The sequence below is a fragment of the Adelges cooleyi genome, unplaced genomic scaffold, assembly GCF_023614345.1.
Source record: "Adelges cooleyi isolate 19-005CV unplaced genomic scaffold, UGA_ACOO_1.1 ACOO_flye_CR_arks_rails_tigmint_CR_PRNA_651, whole genome shotgun sequence".
Classification (NCBI taxonomy): domain Eukaryota; kingdom Metazoa; phylum Arthropoda; class Insecta; order Hemiptera; family Adelgidae; genus Adelges; species Adelges cooleyi.
In genome coordinates, this window is record NW_026096352.1 from 3,644,570 (window position 1) to 3,664,204 (window position 19,635).

The following is a 19,635-nucleotide window of genomic DNA, read 5'->3' on the forward strand; positions in this document are numbered from 1 at the left end:
AGAAATGAACAGTGTAGCCATGATGTAGAAAAATTGAAAAAAAAAGAAAATATCTAAGTTTTGGCGTCACTGGCTAAATCAAAAAAGAGCGCCCATGACCGAAAATCGACAACAGTAAGCACCAAATGCACTGACGCCTTACGCACTGGCCACTCCTCCTACCCTCGATCATATTTAATTAGTTGATTTACATATCAATTATCTTGTGAGATTACTAGACGGAGCATACGTATGTAGTTCCAGGCACGGTTTTAGACATCGGAACACTGAACACTCAGCGCTGCAGTGGCCAATAGCGCAAGCTTATCTTCCCATAAGAAAGCATTGAAAAATGTAAAATGTACATATTTGTAATTTTAAAAATTGATTATGGTATATTTTTTTATTCTAATCGAGATGTTTGATGTACAAAAAATGGATAAAACCATTCGTTTTAAAACTATAGTGGTTTTAGAACGATTGCCTACAATACGTCGTACGCCGAGTTATAACAATAAAATCTAATGACAGATCTATGCATGTCGTAGATTTGGAAGAGCATCGCAGACAAACGTACATCATATATACGAAACTAACTATTTATGTATGTTGATTATAGATAAACATGAGTAACTGTTTAATATTCATTGTTAAATAAATAAGTCATTTAATAATTCTTCAGACAAAACGCCTGTACCTAGGTTATAATACCTTTAGCCAATTTCGATTTACGGTTTATAAAAAATAAACGACTTAACGCCTAACTTGATATTAAATATTTGTATAATAATTCCATTTGTAAATTCAGTAACCTACTAATAGTTTTTAATAATTATAACTCAATGTTCTGTCCCGCCTAAAGGGATTATCAAAAACATAGTCTGCTAGAAATTGACATTTGTTCAGGGTTTTCACATTAATTAGGAATTACCAATTAGAATAAAAAAAATTGTGTTGAAATAAAAACGTACTTACTAGAACTATTTTGGCCATATTAAGTAATAATAGTCCTCGTTTAAACGAGTTAAAAATAATAATTATTATTAAAAATAAACATGTTTTACCTATTTTATAGAAAAATAACTTGCATAAAATTCTGAAAAGCCTATTTAATAAAGGAAGTTACAAAAATGTACTTTCGTGTTTATCATTTAAACTGTATCATGAATATAGCAAAATGGGTTATGGGCTATTAGGCTATTGGGTACTGGCCATTTTTTAAGGAGTTTTATATAGGCGATATTTTAGAAAAAAGTGGTTTTAATAAATTTCGACCATGTCAACTAATTACCGTTTAATTTATAAAAGCTTCATGGTATTATTTTTAATTCAAATAATTTTGTCCATGAATAAAAGCCATTTTAGTTCATTTTTCCGTCAAAAATTACCCATTTAACTTCAATCGAATCGATCATTATATTGAAGCGATAAGACTTCTGAAAACAGATTTGAATTCGTCATGAAGTCTACCTGCGTCTTGATGTCGGTCGGAGTACTTTTTTGATAGCTTATTCTTACTATGTATAAAACACGTTTGAACATTATATAAAATTCCAAATTAAAAAATCAAATTTAGAAAGGGTTAAAATTAAAAATTAAAAAAAATACTCTAACCGACTTCATGCCGAATTCAAATCTGTTTTCAGAAGTTCTTTCGCTTCAATACAATAATCGGACCAATTAAAGTTAAATGGGTTGTTTTTGACGGAAAAATTGGCCGGTACCCAATAGCCTTGAGTATGTTTATTGTTAAAATTAGAAAAGTATTGATAAACCTTAGGATTTGGGCGTTATGAATTATGTTTGTCTGATAAGGAAATAAAACAACAATTAACTATAAGTAATTGTCAATTATCAATTATTTAAATGTACTAATAGTATACCATTTAAGTATAACTTAAAAAAAAATTTAAGTTGTAACTTGAAACTTGGAAAAATTTCTACTATTCTTGTTTCCGTTTTAACCAAAATCAATATTTTACAAAAAAAACTAGATGCCCATATTTGATTACCTAAAACCTAGTAGTATTTTTACATACTGCCCAGTGCTCATATATACAATGCTCTATAATATGTACATAAGTACAAAATATTAACGCTTTATCATTTATGTAGTTAATTAATCATATTTATTTACCAAACGAAAATTTAAATTGCTTATAATATTACATTTCATAAGTCAAATATTCTTATTTATTAGTTTTAATGAAAAAAGCTTTACTTACAAACATACGAGATGAACATACCACTTCTAATAGTAAAAAACTAATAGTAGAAAAAAATGTTTAACATAAAAAATATGCATGTCTAGATGTATTTAACATATATCAATTGAACATAAGAAACAAGTACAAATAATTGATGAGAAAAAATAATATATACATAATTCTTAAATTTAGTTTACCATTAATTATGTGTAATCTTTAGTAAAAAACTCGAATTTAAAATACTAATATCATCACAAATTAAACTAATTGTAAAATAAATTATTATTAGCCATACACCTGGAATAAAAATAATTACAAACCGAGAGTAAATAGTACAATAATTATTACATGAACAAATACAAGAAACATTTTTTAACATAATCCATCTAAATAAAATATAAAATGATATCTATGATGATAATATAACATTAAGACATGATTCATAATTCTACATGTATGTATTAATTTTTAAGCCTTTACCCAACAGGTGACGGTTGGTATGAATAACCTGGGTATTGAGATTGATTTGATGGAGGAGCTAAAGGTCTTTGCTGGTATTGTTGATATCCACCTGGTTGACCAGGTGCTGGATAACCTTGGGGGTAACTTTGGGGAGGTGGTTGATTGTATCCTTGTTGGGGAGGGTAATTTTGAGATGGTACAGGCTGCTGATTTGGACCACTGTTTGGGGGTGGGTATTGTGGAGCATTTGGTTGTTGTGATGGAGGATAATTAGGTGTAGGTGTTGGTGCAGTCTGTTGTCCAGCCACAGCATTTGGTACCGTTTGATTAGGAGGAGGCGGATAAGATGTTTGGGTAGATGCTGATGGAGCTGATTGTGTAGTTTGTGAAGTTGCATACGTATTTTGAGGACCATTTCCATAACCAGAATATGATGACGGTTGATTAGACGGAGGGCCATAACCACTACTTGAACTTACTGGTTGCTGTCCGTACGCACCTGGCGGATAATTAGGTGGGAAGTTTTGTGGCTGACCAGCAGCACTTTGTGGATAATTACCAGGTTGCTGATTAGCATAAGGACTATTAGGTTGATACTGTTGATTGGGCGGTGCATTGCCATAATTTGGATTTGGATAATTAGAACTGGTTACTGGCTGTTGGTGGCCATAACCTGGACCTGGATATGGTTGATTTGGTGGCGCTTGATTGTACACATTACTTCCTCCAGGACCACCTGTTTGACCAGAAACAACTGCGCCTTGAGTGGATGCAAAATTTTGATATCCTTGTTGTTGTCCTTGATATTGAGGTGAAGGTCTATATTGTTGAGATGGTGTTGGTGGCCCTTAAAAAAAAAATCATTTTTATACCATATATAATAGTAACACAAAAATTAAAAATTGACTATATTTAAAAAATTTAATTAATGCATGTGAAAGGAAAATATCTTAATTAGTATAAGTAATACTAATTTTTATATTAATAATCTATCTAAGTACGAATAACATCATCATCATGTAGCTTAACGGGCCATGAAGACCCAACGCTGCCATCATGAGATGGTTTCTTGACGAATTCGCTTCCGGGATGTGTTGTCAATCTGTCGCCGGAGAGGGGGATGGCGGTTCCTTTTTACCGGACGATTGCTCGCCCAGCAAACGGAGCGCCTGTGACCGAGTGTCGAACTACTAACAAACTGCCGCCTTACCCACTCGGCCACTCCTCCTAATACGAATAACATACACTATTAAAATCATAACTAAATCACTTATAGTTATGAACAAAAATAACTCATTTTTAAACATTTGTTAACACATACGCTGCATTATAAAAATTGTTGTATCACATTAACTAGTCATAAATTTGATAAAATTGTATAAATGCGCGTGTAAAAGAAGCAAAACAGAAGCAAAATAATTTCATAAGAAATTTATCCATAACAAAATTTACTATAACTGAGAGACTAGTAAGGTTTAGACATTTTACATAGAGACATACTCATTGGAGCAATAGATTGTTGAGGACGATATCCACCAGGGGGTCCTCCTTGTCCTTGTGTAAACACTTGATTCATAGCCTGCTGTGGTGGACCTTGTTGTTGAGGTTGTTGCATAACTTGAGGGTTTTGACTGTCTTGTCCACTTATCATAGATGATGCTGATGGAGGTTGTGGTTGCTGATGCTGTTGCTGTTGTTGATGTTGTTGCTGCTGCTGTTGAAGTTGCTGTTGCTGTTGCTGTTGCATATGCTGTTGACCTTGAATTTGCATAGTTTGTTGTTGATTTATGCTAGGTGGCTAAGGAAGTGGAAATAAAATTCAATGATTTATTAAAAAATAGTTTTAAAAATAACTTATTATTTTTACAAACCGGCAACAATGTTTGAATGTTTTGGTTTGAGTCTGCTACAGAAGCTAAGTAGACTAAGTTACGATGAAGAAGTTGCTGAAATCTTAAAAAAATGTGGTTTAATATTATGATTATAACTTAATATGTCAATATGTGTTGATCAATTTTAGTAACTATTTTTTCTCTTGTATCTTTCTTTCATTTGTTTATTATTAAATGCTATTATTATTATTATTTTTTTTTTTGAATATAGAACAATTTTAAATAATAGAACCTATTAGTATAGTACTTATTTTAACTTGATTTGTTTTTTGAAGGGTGTATCCCATCAGTTATTTATTTTTTTATAAGCTAAATTTCTACTAAATGCAAAGAGTAAAACACATCTATTAGCCATATTATAACAAAAAAAAAAAATTAAGCAATTTTAATCAAAATTTGTTTGGAAGACATTTCTAAGGATCCCCATATAAACGTGAATATGGTATTATTATATAAATATTGTGATTTTAGTGGGAAATATTTAAATATTAATAAATCCCCAAAGAAAGGAATAAAATACTTTTTTTTTTTAATTTTACAATTGTATACTTCTAGATTAATATTAGGTATTTCCAACTATTGTCTATTACTTTGTAATTAGGTCTAAGTACTTGACAAAATTCACTCAACATTTTATTTTTTATAATTTATATGTAACTTTTTTTATTATAATTTGTCAAGTCCCAGAAAACAATATTGCGAGAGACTACTGTGGGTACTACTTTGAGTTAATTACGAATTGTTAGTAAAATGACTTAATATTAACCTTAAACCAACTAAAAAAGCCAGTACACTAGGGACGAAACATAGTGGTGACAGAGCACATGGGGGACCCTCTATTAGAGATTTATATGAATTATTACAACTGAGTGATATAATCAAATTCATATGAACGCTTCACATCAAATCTGTAATGGCAGAAAAAGCCATCGATATAGCTTTTAATAACAAAAAATAATGTGCTTAAAAAATAATTTTTAGTAGTATTAGGGTGGATGTAATTAGGGTTGATCCTCTATCTATAATAATTTATTGCCGTTGTTACCCATATAATTAACATTATAATAAAAATATTTTTAAATACTTGTTTACTGTTTATTCACTCACACATGACATCCTAGGACTTTACTAGTACTAAGTTTTTCCTTTTTTTTTTGGATTTTCTTTAAAACAAAAAAGTTTGACTACAAATTTTTAAGAAAAATTTATATGTTGTAGACCAATAATTTTAGATCTACCTTCAGTCTAATTTTTGGACCTAAATCGCTTGAACTTCACCTAAATAACCGAAATAAGGAAACAATTTTGATCTCTTTTAGGGGAAAGGGTTTAAGACATTTTTTTGGTTTGCAGACGTATATCGGTAGAATTATGCCTAAAGAATATTCCATACCAATTTGGAACCAATTCCACTGTTTTTTTAAATAATTAGAAAGTGTGGTAAAATAAGTACTAAAGGTAATAAAAATATTTAAATTATATTGTTAATTATGAGTAACTATGGCAGTAAACATTTATAGACAGACGATCAACCATAATTGTATCCACCTTAATACTAAAAATTTATTTTGTAGGCACATAATTGTCATTAGATACAATGTTTTTATCTTTATTTGTATTTTTATCTGTAAACACTGGACCTCCCTTTAATTACTCACTTACGAATAATATTTATGACAATCCCTTACTTACTACTACTACTCACATATAATACTTTTTTACTGTGCTGGTTAAAACTGTGCTTAGTTTGGACTGTACTGAACCCCTACTATCCACAAATTCGCATCAAGGCGTTCATTTAAAAGTGGTTTTATCACTTTCAATTATAATAATTGCTGTAAGACCTCCCTGTCCCCACTATGACCTGATCCCACTTTACTAGCTTTGTTTGTTATATTAAGGCTAAAGATAATACTATTTTTGTTTACTTAAGATCAAATTTGTCAAATTAAGTTTTGAAGTAATAAAAGAAATTAGGTGTTAACTCTTCAAAAATGAAAAAAAGTTAACCTTCATGCGCTTGCATACTTGAAATTTCTTTTGTGTTTTCTGTAACTAGAGAATATTCAACAGTCTTCTCCATTCTAACAGCAGGCATTACATGTGGCACATTTTTTTTTACAGATAGTGTAAACGCCAGTCAAATTTAAAAACGATAGATATGAATGATTTACATGACAAAAATACAATATTAGTTTTAATATACAAATAAGATTTGCAACTTACTGCATACATTCTTGAGCTTTCCCTTTATTTTGGTAATCTTGAATAGTTTGAATCAGTTGAGCATTTTCATCTAGAATCTATAAAGTCATAGTTCATAAATTAATCAGAGAAAGACAATTAATATAACAATTATATTATTTATTACAATTATAAGGTTATCATTTTGAAGCATTAATGGTAAATAAATTATAATATACAAATAGAAGAGTCAAAATTTAGATCTATTAAAATGAGTTGAAATTATCACTAATTATATTTTTTATATAAAAGGAAAAAAATACCTATAGGTAATATAAGAGTTGTATGTATACATTTTCAGGTAAAACTGTTGAGCAGGTTTTGATCGTAACTAAGCGAAAAAGAAATTAATATTTTTTGTAAAAATATGAAATTTATAATATTTTATAAGAAATGACTACTTGCTGCTTAATAAAAAAAAACAAATCTATATCAAATTCTTGGTCTCAATAGAATATAAACGACCAGTGTCTTGAAAAATTAAATAGAAATAATTTTATAAAATATGTAAAAAACACTATACAAAACTTAATATTAAAAGAAACTTATTGAAATAATTTGGTATGAAATACGTAATATCCCATATCGCTAACACAATTGCTCTAATCACAAAAAAAAAAATGACTATTATTCAGGAATGACAAAAAGCATATTGTTAACTTGGAAACTTTATTTACCAATCAAAATTGTATATAAGGAAATAAAATAACTAAAAATAGATTAAAAAATTAATCTATAAATAACGTTTTTGTGCCTTAAAAAGTATAAAATAACCCTCAGGGGGTCTTGATAACCAAATAGGACAGGTGAACTAGAAAAACGTGGGGCGCATCTTTCTACTTAGATATAAAAACCTAAGCTTTCATGCTAATGCATTAGGTTGTCTCTCTAACCGAAGAAAGTGATAGTATGACTTTTTATCGGAAATGAAATTTAATGGATTTCCGTGCCACTTGCCTTAAATTTCATTGCAAATTGAAAAGACCTAATTGCTATTCTCTCAAAAGTTTTTCTTATGTAGGTTGCTTCAATTTGTTTGTTAACTACCTACTTGCTTAACATTTAAAGTAATGTGGTGCTCAATTTTACATGACATATCATTAAGTATTATATAATTTAGAAGAGAAAAGATGAAGAGAATGTTATTATATATTCAGACGTGTGAAGTAGTAAAGATGCGCCCCACGTTTTTTTAGTTCACCTGTCCTATTTGGTTATCAAGACCCCCTGAGGGTTATTTTATACTTTTTAAGGCACATAAAAACGTTATTTATAGATTAATTTTTTAATCTATTTTAGTTATTTTGTTCTTTTTTGTTTTCGTATGTACGTATCTATATATTAAAAATGTACAATGTTATATAACGAATATACATATATATAATATATATATATATACCCGTTCCCATCATTACACTTTTTGGCATTTTCTTACAACTTTTATGATAATTTATACAGTAATAAATCTAATATATATATATTTTAATTTAAAAGCTTATAATTTTAGATTTATTACTGTATAAATTATCATAAAAGTTGTAAGAAAATGCAAAAAAGTGTAATGATGGGAACGGGTTTGAACCGTACCAGCTTATATCTAAGCACTGTTCACGCCCAAATGCACCACGCATCATTTTTGCTGGCGGGTGAGAAATAAGTCTTTTTGAATTGCACGATTCCACCCGGAACGACGGACAAGAAATCGACCCCATTTTAACCCCTTAGAGGTGGAATTTTCACCCTCTTGTGGATTAATAATGCATTGTCATCAAATTGTGAGCTACCCTGAAAGTTTTAGCCAGATAGCTAATCGGGAAGTGCTCGAAATTTGGGTTGCAAAATTCCACCCGGAACGACAAACAAGATTGTGAGTTCATAAAAACGTTATAAAAATATATATCATTTTTATGAAAATAAAAAATAGCAATAATAGCAATGCCATCTAAAATTGTGAGCAAACATACTTCCCGATTGATCATTTGAGTGGAATATTTTCTAAATTAGCAAAATATTACTACTATTAAATGTATTATTATTAAATATTATTGTTATTATTAAAGTGATAATGCAAATCTGAGAAGGTATATATTTGTTAATGGTAACAATCAACACTTCTTACTGTTAGGATTTTTATAGTGTACTAGAATTATAAAGAGTTTATGGATGTGTTCACTTTCAGTTGCAAACTAATAATCATTGGCATAGCATTACTATGCTACTTGCTAGAAATGTATGATACTAGTTTACATATCATACTATACTGCTATCCAAAAGAGAACATATCGGGCAGGGACTGATTTACGTTTAGCAGCGTGCATCTCCCTAGGTTTGTGGCTCGGACCGAGACCGTTGGGTAATATCGACACCACATTTTGGCAAGAGTGGAAGAAATTTTCCTCTCAGCAGCCGCCAGTCGTGATGCGCAAAATCGGTACATTCTCTTTTGGAACGCAGGCTATAGGTAGTTCTTCGATTGTCTTTTTATTAGTTATACCTTGTGACAATAGATAAATAATAATTTAAAAAATATTTGAAAATGGATAATAATACAATTATTATAAATAAAATAAAAAGGAAAATCGATTAGTTATATTATGCAAAAACATTAATGGAAATATTAACTTCTACAACGAGTTTCTTTAGAAATAAAAGGCATTCGCAAGTATAAGACGTATGATTCGTTGATTTGATAGATTACTAAAACATAAAAGTACCTTTTGAATTTGCATTGAAGGTGGCATGCGACGGTTCTGGTTGAAAGTTGTAGCAGCGGACGCCATTATTGCTGCTGGTTAGCGTAACAGACGCGTATTGAAAATGCTGAGAGACGGGAAAAAGTCGGACTTTAAATCAATCGCCGTTAGGTTACGTTTACATAAATGTCAATGTTGTTAAAGCGAGTCGAGTGGTTTTCAAACGATATCCGGTCAAACGGCAGTCAACGGAATTTCATCTGCAGGATAATGGGTGGCGAGAGAGGAGCAGATGTAAACACAACAGCGGCGAACAGAAGCACTGAGCCGACAGTCGTTTTCATGTGAACGACGCTTACCGCATCGGCGGCGCACCGGGTCGATTGTGACCGTGCGCCACATAATATTGACCTCCATGAAACTACCTCCACGCCAACGTCAATTAATACTTATCATTGTACAATACTCAATACAACCACAGAATAGATATAATGATACAACTAACAACAGTCATGAGTCAACACTACCAAATACTATAAAATACCATTTATAGTATTTGATACTACTAATTACAATACAATAATAAGAGAATACCGATGATATATTTTCATTGGAAATTTCTATATTTCCTAATTCATATCATACAATACGATATTGCAGGGTTTTATATGATTCATACATCATAATTTTAATATTATATTAAATATGTAGGTAGTCAGGCTACAGTAATTTTAAAAAGTAAAACTAGCGTTTTTTAGTTTCATACTGTTCTACTTTTACAATAATTAATAGCAGCCGTACAACTTTGGGCATTAATACAGTACAGTTCTACAAGAGATTTTTTTTTTAATGTAAGTTGTTGAATGAAACAGTGAAAAGTTCAATAATTTTTTTCTATTTATTTCAACCTAAAACTTTAAAATTAGGACAGCGATATTAACTCAATTTAGCCATTTTGGTTTAGTTTACAAATAATAACTCGCATTGATGAAAAAAAAAAAAATTCCGTAGTTTTAATATAATACTTAGTTTACGTGTCCTTCACGGTTGTTTTTTTAGCTTCAATCAACGTATCGTTTTTACGTTGATGTGCTTTGGGCCCCTGATATATTCTAACCGCTGAACCAATATTTCATTATGTAGCAAGTCTATTGAAGGGGTGGAAACCAAAAATAAAGGGAAAAATTACACTTAGATTGTATTCAAGTTCCCAGTTAGTTTTAAGAATTATAAAAAAATTGAGTATCTTCACTGGATGACCCAGACTTCACTCGGTCTTGTCACATTATAATAATATTAGATACATTTTACTTTGTTTGAATAATTGTAACTGAATACATAAATAAATAAGTATAATAAAAAATAATTTTTTTCTAATTATTTAAAAAGTGTTTATGATGTGAAATTTATATTTTTAACATCTTTTTAAGTGACAAAACCACATCCCTAAAAAAAATTATAACAGACACGCAATGAAAAAAATTTTAACCTAAACAAATTTTCATTATTATTATAAAAAAAGTGTACAAAAATTTTTTAAATTAGCTAGAACCATTAGATTTTTCTGACAAGATTGATTTAAAAATGTACAGTTCAGCAGCACACATAAAAGAACAATCATGTTATCATTATTAGATATAAGTAGAAAACATCAATTTGAAAGATTAAACAAAAAGCATCCAATTTGAATAGGAATAGAAACCTTGATATAGTATTGCTAAATTAAAATCTCTATCAAAGTAAACAAACTCCAATGAATAAAAAATTATTAGTTATTCTAAGTTTACGTATTTTCTATAGTAACATGATATGGCTCGTTCTTGTATATAGAACTTAAATAGTAAAAAAACAAAAATGTATAAATTAAGTACATAATATTAATTCTTTAATAAATTTAATCAGAAACAAAGTTTTTTTATACATTAGATTATATAATTATATAAAAATTATAATTTAAATACTTTCATATAATAGTATAAAAGTAATACTAATTTAAAAAAAAAATTTATAAAGGTTAATATAAAATCATTGATGCACTACATTTACATTTTGTAGTGAACAAGAGATCAGAGAAGTCTTTAGGGAATACAGTACAATTTAATTCATATATATATATATATATATATGTATCTATAAAATATTTAAATCATTAGTTTTTATCTTTATTCATACTTAAGAATTTGAATAAATTAGGAATCAACACAGTACATTCAAAATATCAATACAAAGTGTACTGCTAAATGATAATTTGAAATGATAAAAATTAATACATTTATTTTTTGTCTAGTTAGTCAAAAATTGTAAAAAAAGTCAACTTTATGCGTAGGTCATTTTAAATAACTATACCTGAATAAATGTTAACAAATAATAGTTTTGAACAGGTTTTTTTAATATTATTTTTAATTACTGTTTTATCATTAAATATACATATTTTAAACATAAACATATTATAATTATAATGAAAACATTGAAAATAGGAAAAATATGTTTTTTGTAACACATATATAAAGGAAATGTTATCTGTTTTTCATTTATCAATAAAAAAAATAAGAAAAATTAAAATAATAAATCTTAAACATTTACTAATTTTAATTCCTTATAATTACTAGAGTAATACAATATAAAATGTAACACCATCAATTGGGAAATTATAATAATATAAATTTTAAAAAACTTTTTTGGAAACAAAATTATAAATGTCAATTGGATTTTTGTCAATCTATATTGTACCTTTTTGAATATTTTTAAACAGCTTATAATAATTAATACATAAAATTCAAACAAATAATAATCAATCAGGTAATACATTTTCATGTATACTTTTAACTTTTATAAAATCTAAATATCAAGTTTATCAGTAGTCTTTGTGTAAACAGTTTTTTATAAAACTTTTTTATTTATAAGTGCTTATGTACTAAAATATAGTCAATAATTGAAGACCATAGATTTAACACATATAGATAGATCACACTATATACTGCCACAATAAAATGTTTATACACTTAATTGTTTCCATGCAGAAATTAAAAAAATCTGTCGTTACACACAGCTGAAGTGAATATAAATATATCCATCTTTACTCTATACCTAATTTGTTATTGAGGAGAGGGTAAAGAGAAAGTAATGTAATAGAAAGAAGAGATGGATGACATCAACTAATTTACAAATGCAACATTTAAGTATACAAAAATATTTGTACTGAAGTGTATACATTTTTGGTAACACAACTTTGAATGCAATCCTATAATACCTGTGTATTTATTGCATCCATTTCTTTTTCTAAACAGTTTCCGTATTTTATATGCCTGTGCACTACTATCTATGTATATTTGATCTATGGTAAAAGTCATAATAATTAATAAGTAAAATAAGATTAGAACTTAACTTGTGTAAACATTGTTCAACAATTATACATGGGTTTTCGAGATGTAAAAATTTGTTAACATTCTCTAACAGTAATATTGTTTAGAATCAATATTTTAGAGCTTAGTTTTATATAAAACGGCTTGTTAGTATCTTTGAATGTTTCTTTACTATGTTTACAGACCTAAAGCTTCAAAGTGCAAACTAAAAATTGTATTGTTAGTTATCATAAAAACAGGTTGGGATCCAGCAAATACAATGAAAAACCTTACGAACAGTTATAAATATTTATACCTTGAAAACAAGCCTATTAATAAAGTAAAGTAACACATAAATTCTTGTTGATTTTTTTTTTGCTAACAAATCAATGTTTTTTTACCTTAGTTATAATAAATAAGTATATATTAAATTAAAAATTAAAAAAGTAATTAAAAAGCTAGAATCAATACTTTGATAAGTATGTACTACTTCATTTTTAAAATAATTTATAAAGATACTATCATTAAAAAAATGTCTTTGCCTTCTTTTATATCATTATAAGGTAGTCGAATATGTTAAGGTTTAATTCAATTATTCAATAATTTATAGGTTAGACATTATATAAAAATCTAACAATAATAAATAATAACTATTATGAAATAAATTCCAACGCAAATACAAAGTTTAGTTACCCTGGTGCTTCCTTAATTTACATTTATCAAGCGTGAGTCATTACATTTTTGGACAGTATTGGTTTAACAATACTTAATATTTTTATTCCTAAGATTATGACAAAACTTTTATGATTTTTTAAAGTTTAGTCACTCTTATTAAAACCTTTCTTTTGATGCAGCAAAATCAGTGTCTTGCAACAATTGTAATTCTTGAAGCTCTTCAAACTTCTCGTGATCCCTGATGTGAGCGTAGTTAGCCGAAAGGCACATCAGGTAATGAACCTAATAGTTAGAAAACACTTATAATTAATAACAAAAAAAAACTCAAATATTCATTAAACAACAATGCTTACCAAACTTATCAGTATCAATACAACTCCAAGAGTACCCATTATAAACATAAATTCAGCTTTTTCTACAAAATCTCTACAAAAAAACTTAATCTCTCTAGGTTCACATATTTTTAAATAGTCGATACGAGTTGATTGTGGAAACATAAAATCTATAAATATATTCACATAGGTAAATGAAACGTCATATTTAAATATGACGTTCAAATACAGGGTGATTAATTTAACATAAGACACTAATTTTATCGGAAAATATTTACAATTTTATAGTTTTTCTTTCCAGAAACATTTTTATTTTTGTAATTTTACAATATTAGGTATATAATAGTTAAATATTTAGCTTTTTTAGTATTTTCCAGAGCTTCATTAACGTTTGAAACTAAAATGAAGGGCACAGGGGAAAAACGGTAATTATCACACTATGACAATTTTAGAGTATAGAAAAAACAAAGTTCGTGAATTCTAATAATAAATGTATTTATTTAAACAATCTATTGACATAAATAAAAAAATTAATAGCATTAATTTAAAAAAAACTATTTGAAAAAAAATATATTCATAATGTGACTACTACCGTTTTTCCCTTGAGCCCTTCAAATGGTAATATATAAATTTAACCAAATTTTAAAATTATAATATTTTGCTGAAATTGTAGACTGGTTGATAATCAGTTTTCGATAATTATTTTTTAATTATTAGAGTTTATAATTTAAGACATGAGGAAGGGTGGTTGTATTTTTTTTTATCTGGGTGTATATCTCTACCTCACTCGACCTCTGTCCTAAATTTTAAACTTTAGAAGTAATTATCCAAAACTGGTTAGCGATCGTTCAAAATGTTCAGCAAATTATAAATAATGTTAAGTTAATTAAATATATACGTTACCATCCGTTCCAAAAATAGATAAGAGTTTTGGAAAATACTAAAAAAAGGTAAATATTTGATTATATTATATATAATATTGTAATATTATACAATTACATAAACAAAAATGTTTTTTCAAAAAAAAAAAACTTATATTGTAAATATTTTTTGAGAAAATAAGAGTATTATGTTAATTTGATTAACCTATAATTATTAATTTCCAAAACTTACAAAACTGTTTTAAATCAATACACTGATGTTGATCTTGAACTGGAGAACTTGCACACATTTGCCAAAACACAGTCATAATAAATGTTGTTACAATAAGGAACCCAAACACAAATATCCAAAAAAATTGTAATATGTAAATAATGCCCATAAACTAAAAAATACATATAATTTTTTTTTTTTACACCAATAGTTAATACATTTTATTTATTAAATTATACTTACAACTGCACAAGATATACGACCACCCACTCTATTACGCCATGCTTTATATACACGGCGACGAGTAGCGCCTGTAGCAAGAAATCCAACAAATATTACCATTAGCGTTAAAGCACCCATTCCGGCAGCTATTAAAACTAAAATAGTTTTTACAGTTTCCAACCTGTTAAAATAATATCCAGCAAAGATATAATATTGGTATACAAAAATAAAAATTATCACAATACAGTAAAGATCAAAACTTACCAGCCAATATATAAATGAAATACTTGATCCAATACCAATGCACTTAATGTAGCCCCACGGTACATAGTACCACAAAACACACCAATACCAGTACAGCATAAGAGAGCAGCTATCAGAGTAGCATATGGAATTCTCATTGTACACGCCACTGAATCATTTGCTATTTTAATAAAAAAAACCTCAAAAAATATATTATAATAAAATTATTAATATAATTCTATAAAAAACATGTCCTTGTTAAATTATACATTTATTCTTAAATTTACATATTTTACTAAATGGTTAAATTTATTTTCACATATGAAAAAAAATAAAAATGTAATAATAAACTGTAACCATAGGCGAATAGGTCCACTGGGATACCGGATATTTGTTTGGTAAGCTTTTTCAATATTTACTTACTATACAAAGTTTGCTACTCAACACACATGCAAATATATAAAAGGACTCAACTAATAAATTATGGTGTAATACCTACTAAAAAAATAAGAATTTTAACTATACTATATTTAAAAGTAGCTTTAGGCCTTTTTTATTTTTATATACTTTTCTAATTGAAAAACCTTAATACATGTAATAACCTAATATATACTTAAACTTACATGCAGCATCACCAGCTCTTATTTTATAACTGGAATGTAATGAATATTCTGAATAACGACCAAGTGTTTCCCTAGACGGATTGTAATGAGAACTTTGAAGAGGTGTCTCCATTTCAGGTCTTTGAAAGCTGTATTTGTTGCTCATTTCTAAGATTCTAAAAACAATTAAAAAATATAAAAAACAATTTTTTTTTTTGTTAAATTAAAATTAAAAGTCAATCTGTCATCTACTGATAAATGTAGTACTTGTTTGGTTGAATCTATTTTCCTCTTTTAAGGTTTAAAAAATATATTTTTTTTATTTTGAATTGTGTTTTATTTTTAATTACACTAATTATAATAGATAATAGTAACTCACTCAGTATCAATATACAATTATTATTGTTAGTTATATTAAGGAATTAATTGAACACTGAACAGTTTACGCAATTGTATATATTTCCATTAAATAAAAATTGGAAAATATGAACCCTTAGTAGTGGTGTTAAAATAATTTTACCAGATGTTCTACTAACTTATAAGTATTACATAAATTTGGAAAATTTTCATTCAGGCTCATATGTGTTGTGAGTCACTAAGTTAGGTACTTTTCAGCAAACCGCGCATGTTTAAACAAAAATTGATTGGATCAAAGATGGTATGGAACATAACTTATGGTACATAACTTAAATTTTATATAAACAAAATATTTTTTTTTTATTTTTTGACACGAAAAAGTTTTTGAAATTTAACAATTTTTCCTAAGGTTAAATAAAAAAAAAATATTTTTTTAAAATATGGTTAAAGTACACTAAAATTTTAACTATCATGTTAACATGGTTTTATGTCTATGAAACCACTATCATCGGTTAAATAAGTCGGGAAAATGAGATTCAAAGAAGATGTTCAAATATAAAGTAACGACTTTCTATGCTGCAGCAGTCTTATGTGTTATATAATTGCTTCGCCTTATTCTTGGTACTATATCCATAAATATCAGAGCTGTAATCTAAACTTTAAATATATTAAATTATGGTAGAGTAGTTCATTACGTTCTTTAATCAATTGGCTAACTGACACACTTTTATCATATTTATAATTTTTTTGGTTTTATATAATATTCCACACAAAGTGAAAGTATTTCATAGAACTACTTTAACTTAATAATTGACTTCTAAGCTCACAAAATATTAAAGGAAAAGTTTTATTGTACCTACCTACACACTTAAATTTTAACAGAAACTCAAGAATTAAAATAAAACTACTTGTCATTAGATGCTTTTTTAAATATGTCTTATGTATAATAATAAAGGAGAATGATAACTCACAAATAAGTGTTTCAATATTCGACAACAAACACCATAACTCCTATACAAGTTTTAAAAATTGCTTTTATTTGTTCATTACAAAAATAACTACGTTAAAACTTAAAATCTAACGATAATAAACATTGCGATGTCAATAAAATAATATATTCACTATTAAGGATCCGACAGTAAATTAGGATTATCAAATAGTTTTTTTTGTTATAAGAGAAAAACAAATGGGATGGGCGAACGACTGTAGTGCCAACATGATAGATTTTTAATAAAATATAATTGGTAGTTTAACACGTTTAAGAGTTAACTTGATAATTTAAATAAAAAATAAATTACTTGACGTAAAATCAAAAATTATAATTGTATACAGATCCGTCGCACATATAAATTGTGTTATTTCTATTTTCTTGTAACATTAACAATTAATTGCAATTCAAGGAACAAAATTTGGTCTGTAACGTCTGTTTATCAACCTGTTATCATTATCAAGACTCAAGTATTATAGACTTTATAATGACGGATTTCATATTATATTATAGCTGCTGCTAGGGACATTATAGTAGACATATTACAGACAGTGTTTAGGGCAGTTCTTCCAAAAAATGATAAGAGATAAGAGTTCTTCCAAAAGATAACACAATTTTTATTTTATCAGCGTGACCAACCCAGAAACACCAAAATATAAAATCACATTCTATCAGTCTGCCAATTCTATCAGAATAAAAGTAACTAAAATATAACTAACGTTTGTCAGAGTTAACTGTTATCTCTAGAACTAAACGGCAATAATTCAAATGATAAAAAAAATAACCGTGTTAAAATATATTATATTTTCTTAAATAGTACACATTTTTACGATACATTTATAATGACAAAAAACCAACTAGTTCATATGACGACAACGATAATTATTGGTAAATAAAATTTATTTTCGTTTCTTATTAATATTAAATAAATATTTTTATTAGAATTCTTTTTTAATTCATAATTCAAAACTCTTATTTTCACATAATATAAACTTGCAATATTTAATATGAATAACATAATATATTTATCAATTATAGTACCTAGCGACAAAGAAAGTTCATACATACACTATATTGTACTAATTTGTGTGACAATATTATTACATCCTATTTCAATAAAATTATTAATACAAGTAAATTATGTTTTACAGTATGATGGTAGTTGACTGAAGTCATAAAAAGCTTATCGGTATGCTTATTCATTAGAGCGGTTCGATTCCTGAAACTATCTCTAGTCTGATTAAGTGTGGTAACAGGTATGGAGTTATTTTTTGTAAAATTGATTTAATCTCTATTATTTTAATAATTAACATTTCAACTTTTAACTTATTTATTAATAATATATCTTTCAGTTTTAAGATGAGTCAAAGATTCTGGTTGAACAGTTCTCCATCGACACTAACTGGAAGAAATAATTGTTTTATCATTTGTCTAAATAGACTAGGTAAGGAAAACATTTTAGATTTGTAGTATTAATACAAATATTGATACAAAATTAGTTTAATATCAATCTAAAACACCCTAATATAGGGTATTAAAAAAAAAAGAAATCAAATGTAAACTATCTTTCTTTTTAATAATTTAATTTACTATTTTCTAACATTGTTACTTTTGTACAAGAAAAATTGCATTTACTTGTAGATCTTACGCTTCATTGGTATGAGATAACAAACTAGGTCCACTTGATATATACCGGTCACAAATAGTCTATTCATGAAATCACTCTACCAAGTGTTATTGATAGATAATTTAAGTTGAATGGTATAAAAAAATGTCATTATCAATTTTCGTTATATTTAATTTTAACTTCACAATTAACAAACGTTAACATTAGTAATTCATTTAAAATTGGTTTTATATTATAATTATTATTAATATTATTTAACCATTTGTTGTTTTTTCAGCTAGAATGTGACCAGAGGAAGATTAAATGGACATATCATATATTTCTCCATGAACACTGTAATCCATAGACAGATTTTTGACACTATATTTGAATATTTGTTGTTGAAGTTAATTGGATTTTGTGCAAAACCCCTGGAAGAATATTCTGTATCAGACTAACAGTATAAACGCCACCCAGTATTTCTGTTTACCTGTTGTTAAACATCGTAGTATCATCTCCAATCTCTTTATATTTTGTTTAATTTTATTTAAAAAAGTCTCATTATAATTTATTATTAATCAACTGTAATTCAGTTGTTTATTTATTGAATAACTTATTATCCTGTCTTCAACGTCCATATAAACTGTACTGTATTTATGACCACTACACTGATATCTCATTTGGCTAAATATTTTTAATT

General features: G+C 27.5%; 2 protein-coding genes and 1 long non-coding RNA gene across 4 annotated transcripts; 1 reads left to right on the plus strand and 2 right to left on the minus strand.

Annotated features, from left to right (window-relative positions):
• Positions 1-2,385: 2,385 nt before the first annotated feature.
• Positions 2,386-9,816, minus strand: LOC126844198 (protein SSXT-like). Its single transcript, XM_050582166.1, has 5 exons — positions 9,499-9,816; positions 6,767-6,843; positions 4,520-4,601; positions 4,149-4,446; positions 2,386-3,495 (listed from the first exon to the last, which is right to left on the minus strand). Exons 1-5 carry the CDS (start codon positions 9,562-9,564, stop codon positions 2,663-2,665), a joined length of 1,356 nt encoding a protein of 451 aa, XP_050438123.1. The 5' UTR covers positions 9,565-9,816; the 3' UTR covers positions 2,386-2,662.
• Positions 9,817-12,212: 2,396 nt separating this feature from the next.
• LOC126844203 (neuronal membrane glycoprotein M6-a) lies at positions 12,213-17,773 on the minus strand. 2 transcript variants are annotated; one of them, XM_050582174.1, is made up of 7 exons: positions 17,640-17,773; positions 16,006-16,160; positions 15,404-15,563; positions 15,161-15,320; positions 14,939-15,089; positions 13,847-13,995; positions 12,213-13,775 (listed from the first exon to the last, which is right to left on the minus strand). In XM_050582174.1, the coding sequence occupies exons 2-7, from the start codon at positions 16,148-16,150 to the stop codon at positions 13,650-13,652; spliced, it is 891 nt and encodes a 296-aa protein (XP_050438131.1). In that variant the 5' UTR covers positions 16,151-16,160; positions 17,640-17,773; the 3' UTR covers positions 12,213-13,649. The 2 variants fall into 2 exon arrangements, with proteins under 2 accessions (XP_050438131.1, XP_050438130.1); XM_050582173.1 differs by lacking the exon at positions 17,640-17,773 and adding an exon at positions 17,313-17,526 and having other exon boundaries at positions 12,215-13,775.
• A 121-nt stretch (positions 17,774-17,894) lies between these two features.
• On the plus strand, positions 17,895-19,635 carry LOC126844209 (uncharacterized). The gene is made up of 4 exons (XR_007686552.1): positions 17,895-18,217; positions 18,481-18,585; positions 18,682-18,773; positions 19,234-19,635. It is a non-coding gene; the product is annotated as an uncharacterized LOC126844209 (long non-coding RNA).